Below are 26,671 nucleotides of genomic sequence, written 5' to 3'. Positions count from 1 at the left end.
GAATTCTCAGAAGCTGGAGAAACTGGGAAGGTCTGCCAGTAGCTGGGAAAGAGAGAAAAGCCTGGATTGCTGAGCCCTGCCCATGGGGATATGAATCTCACATTGGACAGAGATTTGATCTTCCATCTCCAATGTGGATCATATGTCTCCCTCTTATGGTCAACCTTGGCATAATCTTTATTCATTTGCTACACTGCAGTAAAAAATGGCAGTGGGCAATGAGTGTGAGCTGTGTCCCAATGGAAACTTCCACTCCTCCATTCCTTTGTCACAGTGCTTTAAGTGGGAAAATCACTCCCAAACTACAACACCCTTACCTTCCAAAATCTTAGGGATCAAAGTTATCTTTTGGCCTGATGGCGCTCCAGCAGTTACAAAATTTGATTGGAAAAGGGAATAAAGGGTTACACGTCATGTCTGAACAGGGTGCCAAGGCCCTGAGGCTGCTTTTTGTTCACAAATCAGCACAGCCCCAAAATAGTGATTCAGATGGGGAGTTACTAAAAAACTTTGGTGACTCTGTGAGGATTCCAGCTCCGTAGCATTAAAACCAAGCAACCAAATAATGGTTATACAATTCAGCATCCTGAGAATCTCAAATTTCAGGGGTTGAAGTTCTTTTTGTAAGCAAGTCCTTGTGGCTGTGAAAATACACTTCAAAGTATGTAGGCAAAGGCAGGCCATATTATCTCAGAAGGCTGAAAGGCTAGCTGAGTAAGACTTTACTTCTCCGTATGACTAGCATAGTAATAAAAATTATGCAGAATTATGGAGAACAACATTATGCAAACCTATTTGATTGCATAACGCATGCAGGGTGTTAATTCCTGCTTTTACTGATGCAGGGGGTCTATTTTACTTCAGCTCCAAAGAACACAGAGCTGCCAGCAGCTTCTCTGTAGGTTGATAGCACATTTCAAGCAGAGTGTTGGGATTTTAGTGGTCAGGAGTGCCTCCTGTGGGAGAGAGTTCCACAATCCAACTATCTGCTGTGTGAAGGAGGACTTCCCTTGGCTGGGAGAGGAAGAAGAGCGTCCCTCTATCCTTTTACTCCATGCACCATGCATCGTTTTAAACATCTTCCACCAAGTCCCCTCTCCTTTACTTGCCTTCCTGCCCTGAATTCAGAAGCCCAAAGGTTGTAGCCTTTTCTCATAGGAAACTCATTTCAGGCCCTTTTGACTGTTCTGGATGTCCTGCTCTGCACACTTTGGTGCGCAGACTCATAGAGCTGAAAGGGACCTCAGAGGTCATCCAGCCTAACCTGCTTCCTGCCATGTGGGAGGCAATGGTGGCCTCCCTGAAAGGTCACCGTCTGTTGGAGGAGAGCCCACCGCTTCCCAAAGAGCAACACCATCCTGGATCCCTGGCACGGAAAGAGACCTCCTAAATGAATGCTGCCCTGCCTCTACATCTCGCTGCACAGAGAAGATGAGCAGATCATGGAGAAGTCTCAACTACAGCTCTTCGCCCTGCTCTGCAAACTTTGGCACACAGGAAGTGACCTTGGAGGGCATATAACACGAGAACATGCCGAATCAGGCCGACAGCCCATCTGGTCCAGCGTTCTGTTCTCGTAACGGCCAACTAGATAGCAAGCAGGATTCGCACACAAGAGCACTCTTCCCTCTTATGGCTTCCAGCAACAGGTATTGGGAAATGTTGCCGCCTCAAACTGTGGAAGCAGAGCATAGTCAACGATTGCCCTTTCTTCAGATATTTTGTCTTTTAAGGCCATCCAAAGCAGGTGGACATCACTGCCTCCTCTGGGAGGGAGCTCCGGGGTTTAACTCAGTGCTGCGTGAAGACAGACTTCCTTGCTCAAATGCAGGATCTGCAATGCAGGAGGAAGATGCAGCGCCCCCTGCAGGTTGCCTCCCAGAGCAGGCAAGCCCACATTGCACGAAAGGCACCTCCAAGCCCCGCCTCCCCATCGGCAACCACATATTGCAGAAGAAGGCAACGAGGGGAGAGTTAAAGTCACCGTCCTTTTATGCATTTCTTCTATACACGGGGGAGGTGGTTTCGCTGCGTACATTCAGGCTGGGCTAAGCCCTTAGAAAGATACAAAACGGAGTAGAGAAACCTCCTCCCTGCAACCAGGCGATCCCAGAGACAGCATTATTGCTCAGAGAAAGGGGGGCAAGCGAGCTTAAGGCAACAGGGGCAACTGGCTGTAGCGGCGACGACCCTCGAGAGGGGTGCCTGCAGTCCGAAGGTGCAGGAGCAGGCTCCATCCGACTGACGCGGGTGATCAGGATCTCAAGCAGTCTTCCGTGACCCCCTGAGCTGCCAGCTCGGCTAGCACATTGTCCAGGTAGTTGGGGTCTGGATAGCCGTGCCCCGAGGTGTTGGAGTCCATCTCTGTCTTGTGGTGGATCTCGTTCCACACCACGGTGTTGCTTTCTCCTGTTGTGCTGGACGTCCCAATTGTGAAGATCAGTCTCCTCCTCCAGGCCACCTTCAAGAGCTCCAAGACCTGGCAAGAGTGAGGGAGGGAGGTCACTCAAAACTGACTTGCTGATTCAATGGAGGCCATCTCTGCTGGTGACACTGTGTGGCCGTGAAGCCAAATCAGAGTGAGGGCGTTAAGCTTTGCCCTCGCCCAGAACTAACTTGTTGGCGTAATGGAGGCCACTGCTGCCAGTGAAAATGCATTGTTGTGAAGCCAAATCAGAGTGAGGGCACCCCCCCCCCTGTCTTGGCCATGGCAGTTTTGGATGGTAGATGGCAGTAGATGGCACCCTGCAACCATGTGGGCGAATGGACCTTGGCTGTAAGTGTGAACTGTCTCTATGAAGCTGGTGCCGTTTTGAGCTGAATTTGAGTGATGGGGAAGTTCTAATTTGGCTTTGTTCTGCATTCATCGAGAGGTGTTTGCCAGTCCTTACATCTCACCTCCTTTCTTAGCTGTCCCTGGTGTTGGATGGGGTTTTGGCCAGGACAGTTACCAGTGTCCCCCACTGCATCTTACATTTATTATTATTACTACTACTATTAATAATAATATTTATATCCTGCCTTTTCCCTCATTCTGGGGCTCAATGGAACTGACACTAATTAAAACATGGTACAGATAAAATACCAAAAGCTAAAACCATATAAAATATTATTGTTAAAAGTAATCAAACTTTTAACAGAATCTGAACAATATAAGAAGCAAATCTATTAAAATACAGGCAATAAAGAAGACATAAGCTTGTGCTCACCTCTCTTCTCTATTACAGCCTTCACCAACCTAATGCCCTCCAGGTGTTTTATAGAAAAGTTTTCAGCAGGCATTTAAAAATTAACACAGAAGGCCCCTGCTGAATCTCCAGTGGTGGTGAGTTCCACAGTACTGGGCTGACGACACTAAAGGCTCAGTTCCTTGTTGTTGTCAAATGAGCCTCACCTACTCAGGGAGCAGCCAGAGCTGCTCCTGCAGATAATCCCGGAGTTCGAGCTGGAATATAAGGGATCGGGAGAGTCCCTGAGGTACCCTGGACCTAAGTTGTTCCAGCTCCCAGCAGCCCTTGCTAGGGATGATGGGACTTGTAGTCCAAAACCCCTGTAGTGCATCAGGTTGTCTAAGGCTGACCTCCTAGCTCCTCTAACTGTTGAAAGCTGACTGCCACAGGTAAGCGCAGGTGCTGACTCCATCATACCTTTCTTCCCTTTTCGTTATCTGGCAGGTAACAGTAGCGCGGGAAGCCCCTTGCGGAATATGGGCGGCCTGGGTTGGGGTGCTCTGGACCCTGGAAGAGAGACAAAGGTCACACATGTGAAATCCAGTCATTGGCTGTACTGCCCACTTAGCTTCAGAGGTGGCTGCGGGAAGGTGGCAGTGCTGTAGGAACATGTCGGAAGGGTTGCTGGTTAAGTATCAGTTGGGTACTTTGCACGCTGTCAGTCAGGCGTGTTGGCAGACCAACTCTGAGTTACAAAGATTTCTGCAAATGTGGCATGAAAGCTGGCAACATCAACCCCAATATGTGGGAATCCCTCACAGATGTTCACAGTGCCTGCAGGCAGTCAGGTTGTGCACCCATAGCAGTGACCAGAGGAGGAATGGCTGCTGGGTGGAGCGCAGAGAGAAGAAACGCCGTGGTACATCTATAGCAGCATAACCGGATGCCTTCAACTGCCCCAGCTGCAACAGGACATGTCTCTCCCATGTCGGTCTCTACAGCCACAGCAGGCGCTGTAACCTTCTAGCCATTTGACATCACCCCCAAAGGCACACTCCTCCATTGTCTCTCAAGACAGACGGATGTCAACAGTCAGGGGTAGCCAACATGCGTACCCTGCCGCTCCACCCCTGAGCTATGATTTCCCCTCTTCCTTAGCTGACGCCACTGCATAGCAGGGGTTTGGACTAGATGACCTGTGGGATCCAACTCTTTGATTCCATTCTAACTTTCTCACCTGAATGCCCCTGTTAATGTGGTACATGATCTGTATCGAGCCACAGTCCTCGTTCCCCGGGAGAGACTCGGAGAGTATGGAGACGTCCATCTTCCCGTTGGGCTGGGTGCCTGTCTTCTCCCCGTAGATGGTCTTACAAGACGGGCACTGGAGGCTGCCGTCCTGGAAGGTAAAAAAACCAGGTCAAAGAAAGGTTTAGAACCCCGAGAACCAGGGGACGTGTCAGGGTGGGGAGCCTGAGCCCCAGGACCTTTTGAGGCAGGCTCCAGATCACCTGCATCTCCCCATTCCTTTAAAAGAAGTTTTGCTTATACTTACAGAGAACAACTCTGAAGCACAAAGGGTGGAGAAGATTGCAATCACTCACCTCCTTAAGTTCCCAGAAGCACCTATTCAATCCCACTCCGGCTGGAACAGTTTTTACATAGATTGGCATGCCTACTCTTCTTGAGCCCACAAATAAGGTCACCAGTGGCAGCCAGAAATTTAATTTTGATGGCCGGAAGGAGTTCTTTCTGCCATCGTTACAGCTGGCAACAGGAGGCAGAGAGCACCTCTTTCAAATTGGCACTGGGCACTTAGTATTTTAGAAATATGCCTCATGCTGAGTGAGACCAACAGCCCATCTAGCTCAGCATCGTCTGACTGGCAGCAATGGCTCTCCAGGGTTTCAAGCAGGGAATTCGCCCAGCCCTACCATGGGAGATGGAACCAGGGACCTTTCGCATGCAAAACAGCTGCTTTGCGCCTAAGCCACTGCCCTTTCTTTTCACCCATTATCTTCTGGGAAGGCCGCTTGCCAGGCATGCGATGTAGGAGGAGGATGGATTTGCTTTTTCTCTGCAATACAGGGAGGGGAGCCAAGTTTTGATGGCTACCAAGACCAGGCAAAAAACTTTGACTCCTGGGTGTGTGTAGTGGGAGGGAGAGGGGACTGCTCAGCAAGAAGATAGGTCACAGCAAAAAAAGAAAGCCGTGTGCAACCACAGGAGTTTGGGGGTGCAAGTCCTTGTACAAAGTCAGAGCTGCTTGACCATCTAGGTCACATTCACCCCTGCATTTACAGCTCTGTGACAGCACTTTAAAGAGTCATGGCTTTCCCCAAGAATCCTAGGAGCTGTAGTTTGTTCAAGGTGCTGAGAGGAGGATGTCTTTCCAAGGGCTACAAACCCCTTTTTCCCAGGGGGCTCTAGGAGATCGGTACATGCATATTTTGGATATTCTCTCTCTATGTGTGAGAACCATTTGTTCCAGAAACAGAGAAGAACAGAGAAGTGGTTTCAAGAAGCAGCAGAAGGCTGAGATTGTTCTGTCTATGCAAGGACATTTTTTGTGGGAACTGTTCTTTGGACATGCACATTATGACAGGAAGCACTGATAACAAAGGTTCTGCGTAACTTGATGTGAGTTTCTTGCTTGCGCCTTTTGGTGAGAGAAGCAGAGAGAGAGTGTCTTGGACTCTTGTTGGACTCTAAGCATGCCTTGACCACGGCAGTGGTGAATGTCTGTATATATTTGCTACCAATATGCTTTTATGCCTGTCAAGTAAACCTCTACACTCGACTGAATCTATATGGCATCCATGATTGTTTATTGCCTATTGTGTGTGCCTTCAACCCCAAAGACGTTTCCTAGGAAGGAGCTGCGTTGAGAATTAACTCTGCTGAGTATGGATAATGGCGCACAAGAACAGCAAAAGTGATGCTGGACCCAATCCTTCTAAATCATCCATCAGTTTGATGGATGATCCATCAGCAAATGCATCAGCTATATGCTTGTAGGCATAAGGAGTCCATATGATACTTTGTAGGGGCAGATTGGAGCAGGAAATTACCAGGACCACAATAATAATACTTCATTTTAGTAGTCGGTTTCTTGCTAAAGGTGCTTCCTGTAGCCAAACAACCATTGCAGGAGGGCATTTGATATAGGTGCAAGCAAGCGAGTTAGAACATTTTGCCGTTTTCTAAAATCGAAAGAGGGCATTTCTTTTTGCACAGAAATTCATAATTGTGGGTGAAGATACTGATATATTAATGAGTTGTTCTGGGCTTTGTGAATTAATGAAAGTAACTTGAACCTGCGCTTGGTTATTTTTTGAGCTAAAATCCTTATGGAATATGTGTGCGTATTAATGGAAATCTAGCTGGAGCATTCGCTGAAGCTGATGTACCGGAGGAGCTGGCTGGAGAATTGAGACTTCTGCCCCTATCCCTGGTCTTCAGTTTCCAGCAACCTTAAAGGTTACGCCTTGCTGGAGCGCCAGCATCATCCCTGCTATAATGATTACCCTCAGCAGCAACTGCACACCATGCTGTTTAGGGAAAGGGTAGCTGCTTCTGCACATGACCACAGGCACCCACCCCACCCACCAAGTACCTTATTGCCACTCGTGTACATGGCCAGCACACAGAGGAGGTGGAAGGTGTGGGTGCACTTGGCCAGCCTCCCCACGCTCTCCGGTCTGATCGTCTTGCTCTCGCAGGCATCGCTGTAGCCCGAAGGGGCGCCTAGTTTTTCCATGCAGATGATGCAATCCTGGACAGAGAGAATCAGTATTTCAACTCAAGCAGAAGAGGAGCAGGGTCAAGAGGCAGAGTGGAGGCAGCCTGCTGAAGAAACCAGGAAGCCTCCCCCTCCTGCCGCAACCAGCTACCCTCCCCCCTGGTCTCCCAGGACACGCAGAGAAATGAAGAGCAGAGGAGAGATTGGCTGTGTGCGCAATCTGTGACTGCTTGGCAAAGACCATGGAGAGGAGGAGCCGTACAGAGCAGTGGGAAAGGCCTTCAGTCCTCGCAACTGCTTTATTGGGGCAAGACCTACAGGGACAAGTTGCTGTGCTCACTGGGCCTGCGCTGCTTTGCTTTCTTTGAATAACTTCACGGACGCCGTGTTTGCTATCGCCGACCTAACGCCTGACTCCTGCTCCTGACAACTAACTTATATTGTGATGTCTCTGTAACCGATTTAGCAAAAATTAACAAATAAAGCTCCATTCCCCTTCCATTCTCCCTCAACTTTAAGCAGGGGTTAGGAACCTTAGGCCTGGAGGCCAAATGCGGCCCTCCAAGCTTCTTCACCTGGCCCTCAGAACTCTCTCCAGGCCACAGCCCTCCCCAGCCCTGCTCTGTACCCGCCGTCAGTGGCTTTGCCTGGCTGGAACATTTGCTTGAACTCCTGCCACTGGCTTGCCTGGATGGAGGAGAGAGAGAGAGAAGGGTGGGTGGGTGTAGAAACAAGCCTACTGTAGAAATTTGCATTCATTGCATTCACTTTTGGCTCTGGCCCCACCCACCACCTAGAGGTCTGCCTCAGGCTGAAAGAGGTTCTCCACCCCTGGTTTCTAGGGAGGGCTCCATTCCTAGCTTGGAGGGGCTCCTGGGGCCGTTCTTCAGCTCACCTCATCAGCAGGGGGTGAATTCAGCTCCTCCAAATACTTCTTAACCACCTCTTCAGGATTGCTGGAGCCACCTAGAGAGAGAGAGAGAAAGAGAAGAGAGAAAGCACAGAGGGAGACATTAACCTAAGCTAAGACACAAATCTGCTTGGGAGACAGCAGATGCAATAGGAGCAAGCGGCCCACAGGCAAGTCAAGGCGACGGGCCAAGGAAGAAGGGTTAGAGAAGGTGCAAGAAGGTTAAATCCAGCAAAAGTAATTTCTGAGCAGTCACAGCCAGCGCTTCAATGCTACGTGCATAAGATCACAGAGCAGGGCGGAGTCGTTTCCACTGATGGACATAAGAGCTGGGTAGAGGCCATTCGCACCATATGTCTGAAGTGTGATAAAATCACTTTAAACAAGGCATGGGAGCTGCAGTTTATTAAGGGCGCTGTTAGGAGGCCCCTATTTCCCTCCCAGAGCTATGATTTCCACAATTAGGTTAACGGTCAATCCCTCTTCCCAGGGAACTCTATGAATTGTAGGCTCTAGGTGCTTTCAGTGAACGTGGCCTTGGTCTCTCAACTTGCAACGATGACGGAAGCTTTGCTCTGCTCCTGCAGTGGGTCTGTAAGGAAGGGTCCAATACCTGGGCAGAGGACCACCTGCCTAGAGAGACTTCTTAATACCATTCTACCGTTGTTCCCCTTGAAAGAAAAGGTAATCTCAGAATGCATTGAGATCCTGTCACTGGGAAAAACATCTGTGCACCTACTGGAAGCCACAGTTGTCTACTGGGGAGAAGAGCACCTCTGTACATATGCAAAGTCCTCTCCCCTCATCCCAAAGAGCAGATGCAGCTGGACAGTGACATGCAACACTATCCTTAAACCAGGGGTGGCTCCCCAGATTTTGCTGGACTACAACTCCCCATTGACACTTGGGCCAGACTAGAGGGGTGATGAGAATGAAGACCCATAACAGCCAGGGGGCCACAGGTTCCCCACCAGCGCCTTAAGCTACTGGTGGGAGAGGTAAGCAGGTTGTCCACAAACTGCCCAGAGCTAAGGATCCAGAATACCACCTCCGAGAATGCAAAAATGTGGGCTTGCAGAGCAATGCAGAGAGAAAACATTAGGACAGTGGTTCTTTACAGTGGGTTCTGACCAGTCTAGAGTCTATAGCAAAGCCCCTTCCTCTCTTTGTACTTAAAAGTTTTACTGCTCTTACCACTTTCAAAGCTATTTCCGTTGGTCACATTTGTTTGTATTTATGATTCTGACTTTGCAAGTCACAAGAAAGCCAATTATTATAAACAGCTATTGATTTTCTTATAAATTAGTTACTGTACATCTGCGGTAGGCAAAGATTTGTGTACGTCTGGTACGTACTGCTCTAAATTTCCTTCACCTGTATGCTGTCGTTGGCAAGACTGAGTAAAAATATTTTTCATGCACAATTCTTTGCTTCTTCTTCTTTAGCTACAATATTAGATCAGAGCATACATCTTTTTCTGCATATATTTATTTTTTAACTAAATGTGCAATTAATTGCAACTGGCTTGAATGTTACTGTATTATTATCTTCCTTAGTGGGTTGTGCGAACTGCCCTACTGAATAATACTCTTTATAGCAGGCATAGGCAAACTCGGTCCTCCAGATGTTTTAGGACTACAGCTCCCATCATCCCTGACCACTGGTCCTGTTAGCTAGGGATGATAGGAGTTGTAGTCCAACAACAGCTGGAGAGCCAAGTTTGCCTATGCCTTTTTTATAGGGTAGGGTAAAAGGAACTGGGGATGAGTTTATGGAACCAATAGGGCAGTGGCCCAAAAATGTCTGGAAACCTATCAGAAAGCAGTGGATGGGATTCAACTTTCCTTTCTGCAACGACACCCTCTGCGATCTCCACCCCCCACCCCCAAAATTGCCTCTTGTGGGGTTGAGAAAAGCCCCAGAGTAGCAACACGGGGTGGGGATAATTCCTTCTGGCATGTTGAAATCATTGCCCTGTTGGAACGATCCCCCTAGTATGTCTGTTTTGAAATGTGATGCTATTCTAGGCTGCAACAGAATTACAGTGTCCTGATCAAGGGAAGAAATTGTACCACTCTATTCCAAATTGGTAGGCCCACACCTAGAGTACTGTGTCCCGTTCTGGGCACCACAATTTAAGAAATATATTGACAAACTGGAACGTGTGCAGAGGAGGGCTTGGAAACCATGTCTTATGAGGAACGGTTGAGGGAGTTGGGTATGTTTAGCCTGGAAAAGAAGAGACCCAAACCAATGGATTCAAGTTACAAGAAAGGAGATTCAGGCTAAACATCAGGAAGAACTTTCTGACAGTAACAGCTGTTCAACAGTGGAACAGACTCCCTTGGAAGGTGGTGGACTCTCCCTCATGGGAGGTTTTTAAGCAGAGGTTGGATGGCCATCTGTCATGGATGCTTTAGCTGAGATTCCTGCATTGCGGGGGGTTGGACTAGATGACCTTGGGAACCGTTCCAAGATTTTATGATTATTCAGTTGTTTTGCATTACAATACCCATTGACTGTGTGGCAGCCCAAAATATCTGGAAGGCACCAGCTGTTGGAGAAGGCCGAAAGCAAAGGGGCTGGGCAAAACAGGGATTTTGGAATTTCTTTTTAGGATGAGCCAGATGGAGGCAATAATGGTTCCAAATACCAGTTGCTGGAAACCACAGGTGGGGAGAGGGCTCTTGCGCTTGGATCCTGCTTGAGGGTTTCCCGTAATGGGCATCTGGGTGGCCACTGTGAGAATAGGAGGCTGGACTAGATGGGCCATTGGCCTGATCCAGCAGGCTCTTCTTACGTCCCTAAAGGGAAATGTGTCTCAGCATAACAAACACAATGGCAACAAATAGGAACTTGATTTATCATTAAGTGATCTGGGAATCTTTCTAAATGAGCGAATTAAGAGGAGCCGCGATGGATGAGCCCTAAGACTAAAGGACACAAACATTTTTAAGGGGGTCAGTATTATGCACATTTGCAAACCTGGGAAACCCAGCTGCAACTAAGGTATCACTGAGCCGCCGTTCAGCCCAAAACATTTTACTAATACCAGTTTAACCATCCGAGACTGTTTTTGTGTCAGCCACCAGAAGGTGAACCTCGGCTAATCCGATAAGCTGCAACAGGAGCCTCCGCTACTGTAAATATAGCCTCCTCCTCCACCACCCTTCCCTTCGTTCTTGTGTGTACCTTGGTTTCTAAGCATAGAAAGCCTGGAGACCACCCGACTTCTCTGTTTGGGAGCACAGAGGCGGCTTTAGAAAAGGTCATGCAGATTCTGGAGAGACTACAAAGCAGCAGCATGTAGGCAAAGATCGCGTCAAGACCCTCTGCGGCAGAAAAGGGCCAGGCCATCCAAAGAGCGTCCAAAGCTATCCAATTTGCCAGAGAAGCCAGAAAGGAGGAAGGAAAGGAGAGCAGAATGCCGCAAGGAGGAGGTGGCAGCAGCCGGGAGGAGATCTCCCCCACAACCCGCCCCCCTGAGGAATCCAAGCAAGTGGGCTACCTTTGGCGATCTCTCTCCTCCTCCCCTCCTTAACTGAGCTGTGTTTTTTAGAGGCTCTAGGGGCTCTGGCGGGCTGAGGTGCCAGGCTGAGGTGCACAGGGAATCCAGGGACTGACATCAGAAAGGCCATCATGCCTACAGGGGGGCACGAGATCAGCATGCAAGGTGGGGAAGGGAGGGAAGGAGGAGCGAAAAGAAAATTTGCATCACACAATTTGCCAGGAAATAACACAAGGAAACCTTGATTTGAGAAACTGATTTGACCAATGTAAAAAGAAATCATAAAACAAGCACAAAAAGAAAAGGAGGTGATTGAGTATTGCAAGGGGGTGGGGATATAGATGGGTAAGACAGAGACATCTAAAAGCTCACTTTCTCCCAAAAGGGTGGAATTTGGGGGAGGGGTGCAAGGAAGCGAGTCAAGCAGCAGACACGTTCACAGCTGCCAACTTCAAATGACCACATAAATCAGGGATGGGGCATTTGTAGCCCACAACATCAGGAGGGCCACAGCAGATCTGAGCAGTGGCCATGCTGGCTAGGGCAGATGGGAACTGGAAGTCCAAAATAAATGGAAGGCACAAGCTTGAGGAAGGTTAATTGGCATAGGAGAATTTTCCCAACTAACTTTTTCCCAGAAAAAGCACATTACTGGTGATGGGGAATGCAGGCTCCCAGCCTTGAGTTCAGCAAAGAGCAAAAGCTTCCATTTTTACTTTAGAATGAACAATAGTTCCATGTGACATACAAGCTTGAGAGGAACTGTGGCTTGATCGAACCAACATTCACAAAAAACAACAAAAAACAAAGCACGATCAAGCTGGAGATTTAGAGGGTAGGGCATGCAAGGCTCGCTACAGTCCATTCTCAATCACTAAACCATGGTTTAGACCAGTCATCTGAACCAGACTATTACATAATACGACAAGAAGTCACAAACACACCACTGTTTTTCAAGGGATCCCTCCTAGGTTCAGCTGGTTGCTGAAAAGCCCTGAGCCAATGACACAGAACAGAATTTGTGTGTGGCAGAGGATTCTGTGGTGCTCCAAGTTCATGTGAGTCCTGAGGCCTACACTCACCATGGCGACCATATTGAGGGCTGCTGCAGTGCCTACTCAAGTCCCAAAGCGAGAAATGGGCAAGATATCATCCCAGCAGCTGCAAAGTGTTTCTGAGACATGTAGAAGCAGCAAGACTCATTGCTGTTCCTAAGCACCCATGTTGGAGACCAGCCACCTGCTTTACAGAGTCAGGGAAGGATAGGTGGTGAACATATTTTGGAGAAAAAGAAGACCACACCCTGCTTTTTTAAAAAAAATGTGGGGGGGTGCCAGGAGTGCATCCTCCATCTCCCATTTTATGACTTCCCTGGGTGTCCCCACACCCTCCTGGGCTTTTCTTCCTAGCACCTCATTGCAGTGAGACTGTGCCCAATTAAGGCAGATTCTCACAATGCACAGAGCGAGCCACAGGGGAAAGTAGTATGCATTTCAAAACATATAGCACGTGGAAGAGAATCTGTGGACTGTAGCCTCCCATTAGATCGTCCAAGCATCTTATGGAATATATGGGGCAGGGGTACATCTTAGCTGACAGTCCTGCAACACCTGCTCCCTGGCTTGCTACCTAGCTGGGGAGGATGAAGTCCTGACTGACTGACTGAAGCTACAAAAGCTGAGACTGCCTAAGAGGCCAGGGACTATCTTGGCTGCAAGTCCTTCAGGCCCTGCTTCTCAGGATGCCTGCAGACTCTTGGCGCGGGTTATTGTTTAGGGTTTTTTGTTGTGGTTATGACTTAATTTTGGAGAGGCTTAACCTTGCTGTTATTAATAACAGCTTCTTGTATCTTTAATTTTAGATTTTATTATGACTTAGGTGCAGATTGTTTATATGCTTTTACTTTCTCTGCTTTTGTCTACGTTTGTTGTACTTTTGCAATTGTATACATCTTTTCATGTCATGAGCCGCCTTAGGCATGGTTTTAACTATGGAAAGGCGGTCTTCCCAATACCTCTGTCAGGGAAAGGGGACCAATGGTCTGAACTCCAGTAGCAGTAGCAGCCTCCAAGAAGCAGAAGGGGTGAGGGAAATCTGTATCAAGTATGAAAAGACAATCTGTTGAGAATTCAGAAATCCTCATTTTGTGACGTGGACTTAGGGACATTCAGGAAGAAGCAGGCAGTATTGTTTACCCCAACAGGACACAGGTAACTGCTAAAAATAGGGAACCTGTGGCCCTCCAGAAGGTTCCTGGACTACAACACCCATCATTCCTGACTATCTGTCATACTGGCTGAGGCTGATGGGAGTTGAAGTCCCACACCATCAATGAGGGCACCATTTTGTTTCTTTGCTATGCCACTGAACACCTCTAAGAGATACTGCAACAATTTTTTTAAAAAAATTTGCATAATAATTTCTGGGATCAATGAGCAGGGGTTGTATCCAACTAACTTTTACTCAAGAGTTGAAGTTAATGGCCATGACTAACTTAGGTTGGTTAATTTCAATGGGTCTGCTCTGAGTAAAAGTTAGCTGACTACACTCCCAGGTTTTTGTCTACGTTTGGATGAAACCGGACACCATTTTAAATCAAGATGGCAGACTAAATCGCTCAAACCTGCATGGATTTTAACCACACTTTGCATGATGGGTCCTGAGATCAAGGAGCAAATTTTCGTCTGTGCCAACTGGATGCCATTTTGAATCAAGATGGTGGACTGAACCTTTCATAACTGCAGCTTTTTTTGTTTCTTAGAATTCCCAAGCAGCACCGGGTATGAGGATGCCAGTTCCTTATAAGCCCAGTTGCCAATGTAAGCCATGGGCGGGGGGGGGGGAAACAAAAAGAAATAACAAGAGCCATTTACCTGCGAGAGCTCGGCTCACTTTGCTGTGTCTGGACATGTTCACTGGTAGATTTGGGACACTGGGGAGAGAAGAGGACAATGTTATTGAATGTGTTTTAAAGTGGATAATTATAGCAACCACAAGGAATAAGCAGGAGAATCAGACATACCTAGGGCTATACATGCTCTAGGCTAAAAATTGCACTCTCTGCCTAGGCAATCCAGGTTTGGCCCCCTGAACAGCTGACTCCTACAGCCATGGATAAATCAAGCAAACTGTACACATGGACACAGTTTATAGTTATTTTATCAGATGGGGGAAATGAGGCATACACAACCCCATCACCACCACTGCAAAACCTATTCAGCAGGATATATTATCAGTTTTCTGAGATTTCAACAAGTACTGTCCAGTTTAAAACACTCTCACACAAAACTTGCTTTTTTAGAAAAAGAAAACAGCCGATTCTCAGGAAGTTAAATTTCAAGCCCAATACCAGCTTCTTATACTCCAGCTCAAGATATACCAAGTTTTCTTACAACACCACCATCAAGTGCTGGGACAGCTCAGTTCGTAAAACATGAGACTTAATCTCAGGGTCATGGGTTCGAGCCCCATACTGGGCAAAAATTCCTATACTGCAGGAGGTTGGACTAGATTATCCTTTTGGTCCCTTACAACTCTACAGTTTTGATCTGATCCAGTATTTCCTGGCTTTGTATCTAGGCTGATTCATAAAACAAAACCTTCAGAGTCAGATTAAAGACACCGTCTGCAGCTCTAGGGGGGCTTTTTGCTGTGCGCACAAAAATGAAGTTTCCAAATCTAACAAAAATAATTAATATTTTAATCTGCAGTGCTGACCAGCAAACAGCACAGCCCAAGAGCTGGATAGCAATGGCTGGCTGCTCAGATTTCCTTTAATCACATACATGGGAATATTCTGTTTGAAGGTGGGTTTTTGCGAGCTTCAAGTATGTGAGCCCGGACAGAAGTAATTGCACACTTCTGACAGGAGGCTATTATGTGGAGGAAAGCTGCCCAGGGCTGTCTGCTGGTGCTGAAACAGGACCTTTCCACAGCTTAAGCTTCTACCTAATTCCCCAAACACCAGCATCACCTTCAAGGCCTGATCCCCACTTAGCACTGGCAAGTGAAAGAGGAAGTCTAAACACCTCATAAAGAGCAGAAGCAGCAGCACCAATACAGTGACCCTAACCTGAAGGCCAGTTCACACACGCAGGGTGAATCACTCAGATACTAAATACTTGCATCCGAAAGTGTGAACCCATGCCACCAAGAGAGCTTAAGAGCATGTTGCAGTCAACATGGCTTACCCAAATGCCTGACAGCCGGTAAGATTGTGTCCTGAAGAAAAGAGTCACTGGAACGTAGGAAGCTGCCTGATATCAGCTCAGACGATTTAACCCTGCATTTTCTACAAGAGGGGTGAGGAGCCTTTTTTTAAATTTAATGGCTGCATACCCTTCTGAGCAAGTTTCCGAGGGGCACATACCAGTGCTGGATGAGGCCAGAGGCAAAAGTGTGTGGAACAATGAATGTGATTTTTATATTTGTACAGGAAGCTGGTTTCTTCACACTCAGGTACCCCACCAGGCAAGAGAGAGACACAATCAGAGTTTAAAGCTACATTTCAATCAGGCAGAAACCCTCAAGGAGGATGTGAAGCTGGGCCGGTGAGAGTTGTGGCCTTAGGAGTAATAAGGGCCAGTTAGAGGGGACTGGGCATGGGGTACATTTGGCCCCTGGGAGGGAGGTTCCCCAACCCTGGGCTGAAAGAGAGTCCACTAACTATCAACAATTTTATTTTATTTTTTCACTGTGCTGAAGTTGCATCTCTTTTCCAACAAATATTAGATTGGGAGATTGACATTATTTCAGCTGCAGGCTTCAGAGGCTCTTGTACAGCAGATAAACATCACCATACAAGAGAGAGGGGGGAACCATCAGCAGTGGGTTCACATTGATTGGCAGTGGCACTCAGTCTCAGGCAGAAGGAATATTTTCTATCTCCTGCTACCTGAATCCAGTGTGCAGAAGCAGAGACAAAGGAAAACCCCATGTTGGGGATCCTTAGGAAAGGGCCTGACACCTTCCACACCTTGCCGATATCATAATGCCTGTGGCACGACCACACATGGAATACCTGTTGACGCTTCTCAGAAAGTTTATTGCAGAGCTGGAAAAGGTGCAGAATAAGGGCAGTCAAAACCATCAGGCAGGTGGAACAACTCCCCCACCAGGAAAGGCTATAACATTTCAGGTCTTTTCGTTCAGACAAAAGGTGAGTTGGGGTGGAGGGGAGACTGTGATATACAGAAATTGTTCATGGCTTGTGATAAATTTGCTATCTCTATAAAAGCTGCACGTAAGCAGAACACCCTATTGATCAGCTCAGAAGAGTCTGGCTGATGGGGTCTTCTCCAATGCAACTGCCTCATCCTAATAAACAGAGCCTTAAACATACTTTTATCCTAATCACAGTGACAACTTGCTTCCCACCCCCCTACACGATCCATGCTTTTCTCGCCCTCTCTCATAATATGAGAACCTAGGGACATCCAATGAAGGATGGAAGATTCAGGACAAAAGGAAGTCCTAATTCAGACAACACATAGCTGAAGTATGGAATTTAATACCAGAAAACATAGTGACTGTCTAACCTGGTTGGATTTAAAAGGAGAACACACAATTTTGCACAGGACAAAGCTATTGGTGGGCTGTGAAGCAGAGTGGGAGAGGGGGGGTGGCCTGGGGGAGAGTCCCAAGGCTGAGATACAGAGTTTTAGAGGGTTAGATTTGGCCCGCAGGCCTGATGCTCCCCACCCTTGGCTTAGAAAGTATGTTAACAACTCAAGAGTAGATCAACAAACATAGCTCACCTGACTCCTTTTGATGTAGTGTTTGCTGGGCTTGGCCCAGCGACGGCTCCGGACTGCGGTGCTGCCCCGGCACTGTGTACATTCAGCCTTGGCATCGACCGTGCTCCGGACAGGGCTGGCTTGTTATAAGGCACAAAGCCCACCAGAGAGGAACTGAGCCCCGCTGTCCTGCCAGCCCCCAGATTCCCAGCAGAGGGTCTGGGGGCAGTTCCGGCGGAGGGTCCAGGGAGGTTCACCATGGAGTGCCGAAAACGTGATGTAATGGGGCCAGTCCCACTGTTCAACAAACACTGCTGGCATGTGCATGAGGGTCCTGCATGAGGAGGCCCCGTCACTGTGGTGACTGGGTAGGGAGAATCCACCCGCCTCCGGATCCTCCGCTGGTAGCCCGTGGCCTTGTTGGTCTGGGTCTGCGAGATGAAATCGATGCTGTACTTGTAGCCAAAGAGCCCAAGATCTGCCTGGGGGGTGCTGACCGTGAAGGCTTGCTCCAGGTAGATGCAGACGGTCATCTCATAGGGGAACCAGCCGCCATCATCGTTCTGCCACTCCCAGATGACTCCCTGCCCAGGGGCTGAATCCAACTGGAAAACGTGTCTGCGCACACAGCGCATGGTCCCTGCAAGGAGAGCATGCAAGAACCCTACTGTGAAGAGGAAAGGGATCCTGGGGCCAAAGGAACATTCCTTCTCCTCCTCCAGGTTGGAGACACCTGTAACTCTTAATCTAAATAACAGAGAACAGAAGACCCAACACTGACCTGCATTCTTGTTCAGCTCCTCTATTATTTAATGTATTTCTATCCTGCCTTTCTCCCCAAGTAGGGATTCAAGGCAGCTTGCAACATTTAAAAACATCATTATGAAATACAGAAGAATGAAACCAACCTAGTTGAAAACAATAGTCAAAATATATCACAGCACATTTAGAGCCAGCATTTAACACTGGGTTTGCCCTGACAGCAGCCCAGTGGTAAGCATGGTCTGCACCTCAGTTTCCAAAGGCCCATCTGAACAGGAAGGTCTTGGACTACTGGTGGTAGGGTAACAAAGAGGAACCCAGTCTGACCTCTCTTGGGAGGATATTTCACAACCTGGGAGCAACCACAAAAAAGGCTTTCTCCTGTGGACCTGCTGTACCTCTGATGTTGATGGGACAGTGAAGGTGCTTACCTGAGGATCTTAGCACCCAAGCAGGTTCACATATGGAGATGGGACCTTTCAGACAGCCTGGGCCCAAGTCACAAATGTTCTCTAAACGCTCCTGGACTCCAACTCCCACCAGCCTCAGCCAACATGGCCAGGCATCATGGGAGCTGTAGTCCAGCAGCAACCAGAGAGTGTTTGCTACCCCTACATCTGCTAATCTGTCCACTGCCGACAGCTGAAGCACCACACTCCTGCGGCCTGACTTTGCATCTGTTGCTCCCTTCTACAAAGATGTTCAGAAACTCAGGAAGGAAGATTTCCTGCCATTCTCTCTGGCTTCTGAACAGCCCAGATTGCCTGGGTTTTTTTACACTGCAATTACAAAGTTTTGTGGATAGGCATTTCCTGCTAGGTTTCCTGCCCACCCCCCAATTTTGTGTGTGTGTGTGTGTGTGTGTACGTATGTACACACACACACACTGTTTGTCCTACTCTAAGTAGGCAATTGGTGCATCTTGGTAACTTTAAGCCATCCATTTTAACAGGTTTACTTCGAGTATGACTTTGTTGGATATTACCCACTAGGGCTGGGCGATATATTGATACATCATCCAAAACCGTTTTGAAGTCTGTATTGTGATAACGGTTTCAAAATTTTAGACCTGGCCAATATATTGCAAATCATGACGTGTATCTGTATCTGTGTGTGTGTGATGCAAAAATCACGATGAGGGAAAAACTGTGAAGCCAGCCAATGCCTCTACACAGCTCAATCCTTATTTCAGCCATCATGATAGATCAATATATTGTGATGTTTATCTGGTGATATATCACAATGTTGCAAACCAGATATTGCCCAGCCCTACAGTATTCGCCTCTACATAATCTCGTCCAGCCCTAGTCTAATCCTCTTTTAAAGCAATCTAGATTGGTGACCATCACTGCCTCCAGTGGGAGCAAGTTCCATAGTTTAACTCAGTGCTGTGTGACCAAGTCCTTCCTTCTATCTGTCCTGAATCTTCCAATATCCAGCTTCATCGGATGTCCACAAGTTCTAGTGTTATCAGAAGGGCCACTGCTAAGTCACGCCCAGGCCAGCTAGCACAGCCGCTTTCCTACCTGTATCTTGCCGAAACTGTGTGAGATTCGGTATGTCAATGATGTAAGGTGCTAGCGTGGAATCCGCTTGCCCCAAAGGAATGCTGCCGTTGGCAGGCCAGGAGGGCAGTGACTGCCTCCCTTTTGCCATGAGAGCCTGGAAGGACTGCTCGATGTAGCTGCACACGCCGCTTGGGTACGGCCTCCACCTGCCAAACTCATCCTGCCACTCCCATACGGCAACTCCTGGATCTGGCAGGGACGGGGGAGGCCCGGTGGAGGTACTTGGCAAAGTTGCCATCTTCAATGGGCTTTTTGCCCTTCCTCCAAAAAAAGTGGGGGGAATATGAAAGGTTCGGGATGGTGTCAAGTCAGAATTCAATTTTTCATCTTTGGCAACAGCAGCTTGTCACACCTGCAAGTTAAAAGGGAGGAAATGTTAGGCTTGAGTCTCTGTGTTGTTACTCAAGGTTCAAACAAGTGGATGCCAAACAAATACAGTATACATGGTAATATCACCCTCCACCAATACAATGGTATGAGCAAGAACAGAAGGACTTCAGCTAAGTGGTTAGAGCATTTGCTTTGCACGCAGAAGGTCCCAGGACTCAATCTCAGGTAGGGCTAGGAACATCCACTGCTTGAAACCCTGGAAAGTCAATGTCAGTCAGTGTAGACAATTCTGAGCTAGATGGACCCAATGATCTGACTTCCTATATTCCTAAAAAGAATGGTGAATGAGGGGCAAAGATCAATTGCACTGCAAAGATCGATACAAATCCACACTATGTTCCAATCCACCACTGCACCACTGTGGAAAGCGGACAGAATGAATTCGTCCTCTGTCCCTATGGGAAGATCAAGTAACAGCATAAAAGAAGGTAATTCAAAAACAAACAAAAACAAAACAACTAGGATTGTTCTGGTCTGTTTGGTTTATGCAGGAGCCTGGGAACATGGCTTCATGTGGGTGAAGCCTCTGGCTGCTGGTAGGAACAAGTAGTTTTGACAGCTGCTACAAGCACACAGGTGGCGCTGTGGGTTAAAGCCTCAGCGCCTAGAACTTGCTGATCGAAAGGTCGGCGGTTCGAATCCCTGCTGCGGGGTGCGCTCCCGCTGCTCGGTCCCAGCGCCTGCCAACCTAGCAGTTCGAAAGCACCTCCGGGTGCAAGTAGATAAATAGGGACCGCTTACCAGCGGGAAGGTAAACGGCGTTTCCGTGTGCAGCTCTGGCTCGCCAGAGCAGCGATGTCACACTGGCCATGTGACCCGGAAGTGTCTCCAGACAGCGCTGGCCCTTGGCCTCTTAAGTGAGATGGGCGCACAACCCCAGAGTCTGTCAAGACTGGCCCGTATGGGCGGGGGTACCTTTACCTTTACCTTACAAGCACACAGGCAAAGCCTCCTTCTGCCCTTTCCAACTGCTGCCCAAGAACCCTGTCTCTGACAGCATCAGCCCTGCATGGCACTCGGAAAGGAGGTAGGAACAAGGAAGAAGCAGGTCAAATAACCAGGGTTTTTTTCCACCAAGGAAAGAATCTAGGACAAGCTCAGAAAGAAAGCTTTCCCTTTCAAAGCAGAGAGGCTCCACAAAAGAACTGCTTCCTTTTCCTGGGGCTGTTGGGAGGGCAAAGAGGAAAGATCAGTTGTACTGGGCCCAGCATGTGTGGACAAAGAGGGGGTGGTGGTGGTATCTTTCTAACCAATCGCACAAAGGCTTTCATGCAGGCTGATTTTATAAGATCAGAAGGTTTCGGTTTTATTCTTGTATCCGTTTTGCTTTCACTGTTCCTCAAGGAAACTGTGGAGCCTGTTCCAAGAGCTTTGCAGGAAAAAAGCTATGAGCCAGAAAACGCCCCACAAGGTCATAGCTGGTGAAATACATGAGACCATGAACTCTGGTCCCCAGTCCAAAGCTGACAGCACATGCACTCCCTTTCAAGCTGGATGCATTGAACTCAAATGTGAACAAATGACACCAGGGAGGGAGGCAAGAGGTCACCAAAGCTTTTGCTGTGTGCTGTAAAGAGTGGAAGAAACTGTTTTCAAGTCAAAACACAGAGTTTTCTCCCCTCAGAAAATACTTTGCTTCGAAACTCAGCATACAAGCAAAGTATAACCAGCTTACATAGAATGCTACTGCTGAGTAACTCAGGTTTGTAGGTCAATTGAGAGTCAAGCTGGAGGGCTAAAAAAAAATAAATGGCACCCTGACGCCCCTTATTGGTGGCACTTTTGCAAAGCAATAAAAGGAAAGACCCCTGCCTCAAGGAGGCTGTAGTTTCAAGTACAGTGGTACCTCAGGTTACATACGCTTCAGGTTACATACTCTGCTAACCCAGAATTAGTACCTCGGGTTAAGAACTTTGCTTCAGGATGAGAACAGAAATCGCGGCAGGCCCCATTAGCTAAAGTGTTGCTTCAGGTTAAGAACGGACCTCTGGAACGAATTAAGTACGCAACCAGAGATACCACTATATAACTAAAATGTACTCGGGAATTTTGCTTTTGCTTCATCATTTGCTGCTACAACTACACAGTGCACTCCTGCCTCAAGAGAAGGGATGGTGTCCCAAACTGCAAGCACAAAGTGGGGCTTGTGGGAGTAGTCTGGTGCAGGGATACCAAAGGAGGATCTTAAAAACACTAAAGCGGCCAGTTCCAGTGCTTTATTAAAGAAAGGTGTAAACTTGCAACATGGAGTAAAGAGCCCTGCTGCCTTTACAGTCACTGGGCGAACACAGCAGCAACAAGCAGTCGCCATGACTTGTCCACAAGCAGGTAAACATGTATACATTACTTATAAAAGAAGCTGCATATGTCAGCTTGGCCAGAATCTACCATCAATCCACCTGACCCTTGAAGGCATTGGTGGCAACTATCCAAGGCTCGCAGATAACTCCCCTCTCTAGGCCCAGAGCCAGGATCCCAGGGCCCACAGAAAAACATAGCACCAAAACAAGCCAATGAGCAGATATCCAAGCAAGTGAACATACATATGTGAGCGCATTCTTGCAATAGCTACCAATTAGTTTCAAAGTTATTTTGACTATCAAGATGGCCTTGAGCGCCTTCCGAGAACAGTCTCATCTTCGGTTCAACATAGATGGGGAACTCGTGGCCTTCCAGACATTGCAATACAACCGCCCATCACCCCTGATTGTTGGTCACGCTAGCTGGGACTGATGGAAACTGGAGGTCAACAACATCCAAAGGGCCACAGATTAGCCCACCCCAGCTATGGAGGGTTTAAACGTGACCAGCACTAGTTTGCTGCTGAACACTTTCAAGCACTCGAGAACCTTGGCCATTTCACATTTCTGATGCATGCTTCCACTTACTGGTATTTACATATGATTTTGCCTAAGGGCTCAAAAGAACAGTCTTCCAGTATTTTTATTTTTCTAAATTAGGCTGGTTGTCTGTTTTGGAAAGGGTTGAACTCTCCCTTAATGGGGCTGCCCTTGGAAGGAAACTTCAGCTGGTCTAAAATGCCACAGCCAGATTACTGGTTAGGATTGCATTTAGATCTCATATAACCCCTGTTCTAAAACAGCTGCAATGGCTACCTGTGCATTTCCAGGCCCAATTCAAGATGCTCACAGTAGTTTTTAAATCCCTAAATGACTTAGACCCCAAATAACTGAAAGACTACCGCGTTCCCTACAGACCCTCTCAGTTGCTAAGATGGGCAGAAGGAGCCCCTTGGTAGTTCTGCAGAAGCTTAGAGTGGGGGTGGCAGCGCCTAAATTGTGTGACTCCATCTCCACAGAGGTGCATCTGGCACTTTCATTCAGCAGTTTCTGGAAAATGTTGAAGATGCACCTCATTAACCCTGGCTTAAGACACCTGAGCTATGTGTTTTCAGGACCCACCTGTGTAAGTCGCTTTAAATTGTTTTTAATACTGTGCTGTGTTCGGATGTTGTAACCCACTCTGAGAAACTTAGAGTACGGTGATTATTTTGTTGCTCTTCATAGCAACCCTGGCAAGAGAACGAAGAGGGTCCACCCATTCACAGACAAATTGCGGAAGCCACTTCCAGCAACACTGTAGAGATGTGGAAGAAAATGAAGTCCAGAAACATGCAAATACTCCACTAAGGCCTGTGGTGTTGGGGTGAGTATTAAACGTAGGGGAAGCAGTTCCACATGCCTTTCTGGCAACATGGAATGATTACTCAATGTAAGTAAATGGAGCCGAGAATGACACACAAGAGGTGCTGAGAAACAGCTGGATGACATCTATCCCCTCTGCTCTCACGTATACACACAAAGTTATTACTCATCCTTCCCCAAATAGATTAGCTGACATATGAATGATAAAGGAAGGGAGAGGAATTTCCCACCATTAAATTTCCAGCATGGGGAATAGCTGTCTAGGACCATAAAGTTAGGTACCAAGTCAGCCAAACAGCAAGCCACCCCAGAGGCAGGCCTGTTTACTTGAAGGGTGATAGATTCTTGCAGCTCAGACCCCTCAAATGAAAAGAGGCTAGACCTCAGATGCCTGGTGACCTCTGTCAAGAAAAGGCAACCCTGCTAAGACAGTAAGAAACACACCGCTGGATCGGACCAAAAACCTACCTAGCCTAGCATCCTGATTCCAACCAACAGCCAATGGAATGCCTCCTGGAAGCTTGGCGAAGTTGAGAAACCTTCCCCAGCAGAAGGGACTTAGGGGTATACTTTTCTTATATAAGGAGGATCCCTCACACACAAACATATATACCCACACCCTTAGGGGAGGGACTTACGTCCCAATGCACAATTTTGCCAACAGCTCTGATCACTCAGCAGCCCCCCTTTCTTGGGAGGGGAAACCACAACACCCCCAAAATACCCATCCCACACCCACACAGCTTTCCTGTAGAAAAAAAGTTGTACCATAGCATGCGTGCCTTAGCACAAGCACACAAAACCTCCCTCAAGAGAAGCCTGAATCCTTAAAGGAACACTACCTTGCCCAGGGGACCATTAAAGCACCCCTAAAACAAGTCCACCATTTTCTAGGCAGGTGACTATAGCAATGTGTGGTGTATTAAAGGCAGTCAATGTGCTGTTGGACTCCAATCTCCATTGGCCCTGGACAGCATGGTCAACAGTAACAGATGATTGGAGCTGGATGTCTAACATCTAGAGGCCACTTGGTTACCCCCCTCCTCCCCATAGAGTTCTGGCCTATGACCAGGCAGTCCTGGGTTCAAATTCTTAAGTCAGCCTTGAAGCCCACTGGGTATCGCTGGGTCACACATCATCATTATTACAATTATACCCCACCTTGCCTGCAAGGAGCTCAAGGTGGTCCACACGGTTTCCCATCCCACTTTACTGTAATCGTCACAGCAGTGCTATTTTTCTGGAAAAAGAGGTGCCGGAAATCACCATGAACGCCTCCCTTGTTCTCTTATAACGGCAATGACGTCCACCTGAGAGGTGCCAGAACTGAGTTCCTGTGAGTTCCAGCTGGGGGGGGGAGAATAGCCCTGTTAGGTAGGTTAGGCTAAGAGGCAGCAAATGGCCCTTAAGGTCACCCAGTGAGCTTCATCGCTAAATGGAGATTTGAAACCAGGTCCTAGTCCATGGGTAGTCAAACTAAGGCCTATGGGCTGGATCTGGCCCAATCGCCTTCTAAATCCGTCCTGCGGACGGTCCGGGAATCAGCATGTTTTTACACGAGTAAAATGTATCCTTTTATTTAAAATGAATCTCTGGGTTATTTGCAGGGCCTGCCTGGTGTTTTGACATGAGTAGAATGTGTCATTTTATTTAATATGCATCTCTGGGTTATTTGTGGGGCATAGGAATTCGTTCATTTCCCCGTCCCAAAAAATATCGTCCAGCCCCCCACAAGGGCTGAAGGACAGTGGACCGGCCCCTGCTGAAAAAGTTTGCTGGCCCCTGTCTGACACTTTAACCACACAGGGCTGATCTCCCTTGCACAATGGTTTCGTGGGGCAAGGGGACAGAAGAAGTGAAACTTCCTCTGCTTACCTTATGTTCCTCCTTCAAGTAAGGGCAGGGTTTATTAAAAATACAAAATACGATAAATGAATAAACCACAACCTACAGGTTTTGAGAGTCGTCCTTGGGCTAGAAGGAGTGGTGAGAGAAGACTAAGAGGTCTTCACTTAGCGAAGGAAAGAAAGAAATCACAGTGGGTGGGTGGCCTTGGGCAAGTACAGTACTTGGCTGCTTAGTAACTCTCTCCGTCTCTGAAGTCTTAATTTACCTTACCGGGCGGGGGGGGGGGGCTGCGAGGGTAAAATGGACAGGAGAGGAAAGAGAAAACAAGAGACCACAAACACCAACGGCCCCACCCCGAGTTTCTGGGAGGAAATGAAAAATGTCACGTTATTAAAGGGCCGCTCCCAATTTTCTCAGAAACTCCACTTTATTAAAAAAACACCATTTATTTTAATTTTTTAAAAACCCTGAAAAGCTCTGCTGGAGACTGAAAGGCACGAGGGGTCGTGGACCCCCTAAAATGCCCCCTCAGCCCTTCAACCCACGTCCCTCAGACCCGCAACACTTCGAAAAAACCCGTCCCCCCAAAAAAACCAACTCCCCAAGCCCCCCAGACCTCTCTCAGCCCCCAAAAGTCTTCAACCCCTCCCCAAACCGCCCCACCTCCCGCCGTGTGAGTGGGGCTGAGCCGCCTCGCCCTCCCAGCCCCTCACCGGAGGCCGCTGCCAGGAAGCTCCTCGTTGCCGCTGCTGCTGCTGCCGCTGCTGCTATTTCTGCCGTTGCTTCCTCTCGGCCACCTCCGCCTCAGCCAGAATGAGTAAGCACGCATGCGCCGCCGCTATCGTCATCATCGGCACTGCCTCCTCGCTGCCGAGCAGCATCATGGGAGTCGTAGTCTTTCCTCCCCTCCCCCTGAAAAGACTCTTCTTTTTCCTGCACTTCCATTCCATTCCATTCCGCGCCCCGTCCCCGAACCACGCATGCTCGCCGCAAGTGCCGCGGTGCGTCCTGGGAAGGGTAGTCTCGGGAAGTGGGAAGGGCAGCAGCCCCCCCTCCGCCTCTTCCCACGTGGTGGCGGTGATTCCTTTGGAAGGGACCTTTGCAAGAGTGCAGGTGGTGGTTGCAATCATAATACAGAGGTACCTCAGGTTAAGTACTTAAGTTGTTCCGGAGGTCCGTTCTTAACCTGAAACTGTTCTTAACCTGAAGCAACACTTTAGCTAATGGGGCCTCCTGCTGCTGCCGCGCCGCCGGAGCCCGATTTCTGTTCTTATCCTGAAGCACTGGGTTAGCAGAGTCTGTAACCCGAAGCGTATGTAACCTGAGGTACCACTGTAATAATAACCTGGATTAGGGATGTTGTCATATTATTA

The 26,671-nt window shown here is 48.1% G+C and overlaps 1 protein-coding gene across 2 annotated transcripts; it reads right to left on the bottom strand.

Moving 5' to 3' along the window:
- Positions 1-1,974: 1,974 nt before the first annotated feature.
- On the bottom strand, positions 1,975-26,135 carry DTX2 (deltex E3 ubiquitin ligase 2). Of its 2 annotated transcripts, XM_081889707.1 has the most exons (10): positions 26,012-26,135; positions 19,354-19,747; positions 17,087-17,705; positions 14,204-14,262; positions 11,331-11,465; positions 7,808-7,878; positions 6,787-6,945; positions 4,408-4,569; positions 3,648-3,737; positions 1,975-2,479 (listed from the first exon to the last, which is right to left on the bottom strand). In XM_081889707.1, exons 2-10 carry the CDS (start codon positions 19,631-19,633, stop codon positions 2,255-2,257), a joined length of 1,800 nt encoding a protein of 599 aa, XP_081745833.1. In that variant the 5' UTR covers positions 19,634-19,747; positions 26,012-26,135; the 3' UTR covers positions 1,975-2,254. The 2 variants fall into 2 exon arrangements, with proteins under 2 accessions (XP_081745833.1, XP_081745834.1); XM_081889708.1 differs by lacking the exon at positions 11,331-11,465.
- Positions 26,136-26,671: the final 536 nt, after the last annotated feature.

Source organism: Podarcis melisellensis (genome assembly GCF_964234715.1).
Source record: "Podarcis melisellensis genome assembly, chromosome: 15".
NCBI lineage: Eukaryota > Metazoa > Chordata > Lepidosauria > Squamata > Lacertidae > Podarcis > Podarcis melisellensis.
Note: the sequence above shows the minus strand (reverse complement) of the source record. Positions and strands in the feature narration are given on the sequence as shown.

What these genes read in the sequence shown, in the direction of transcription:
- DTX2 (XM_081889707.1), bottom strand. Translation starts at nt 19,633, where the DNA reads ATGGCAACTTTGCCAAGTACCTCCACCGGGCCTCCCCCGTCCCTGCCA. An exon ending in ACATTAACAGGGGCATTCAG is followed by an intron (nt 3,738 to 4,407) that starts GTGAGAAAGTTA and finishes TCTCTCTTCCAG; the next exon opens with GGTCCAGAGCACCCCAACCC. An exon ending in ATAACGAAAAGGGAAGAAAG is followed by an intron (nt 2,480 to 3,647) that starts GTATGATGGAGT and finishes CACTCTTGCCAG; the next exon opens with GTCTTGGAGCTCTTGAAGGT.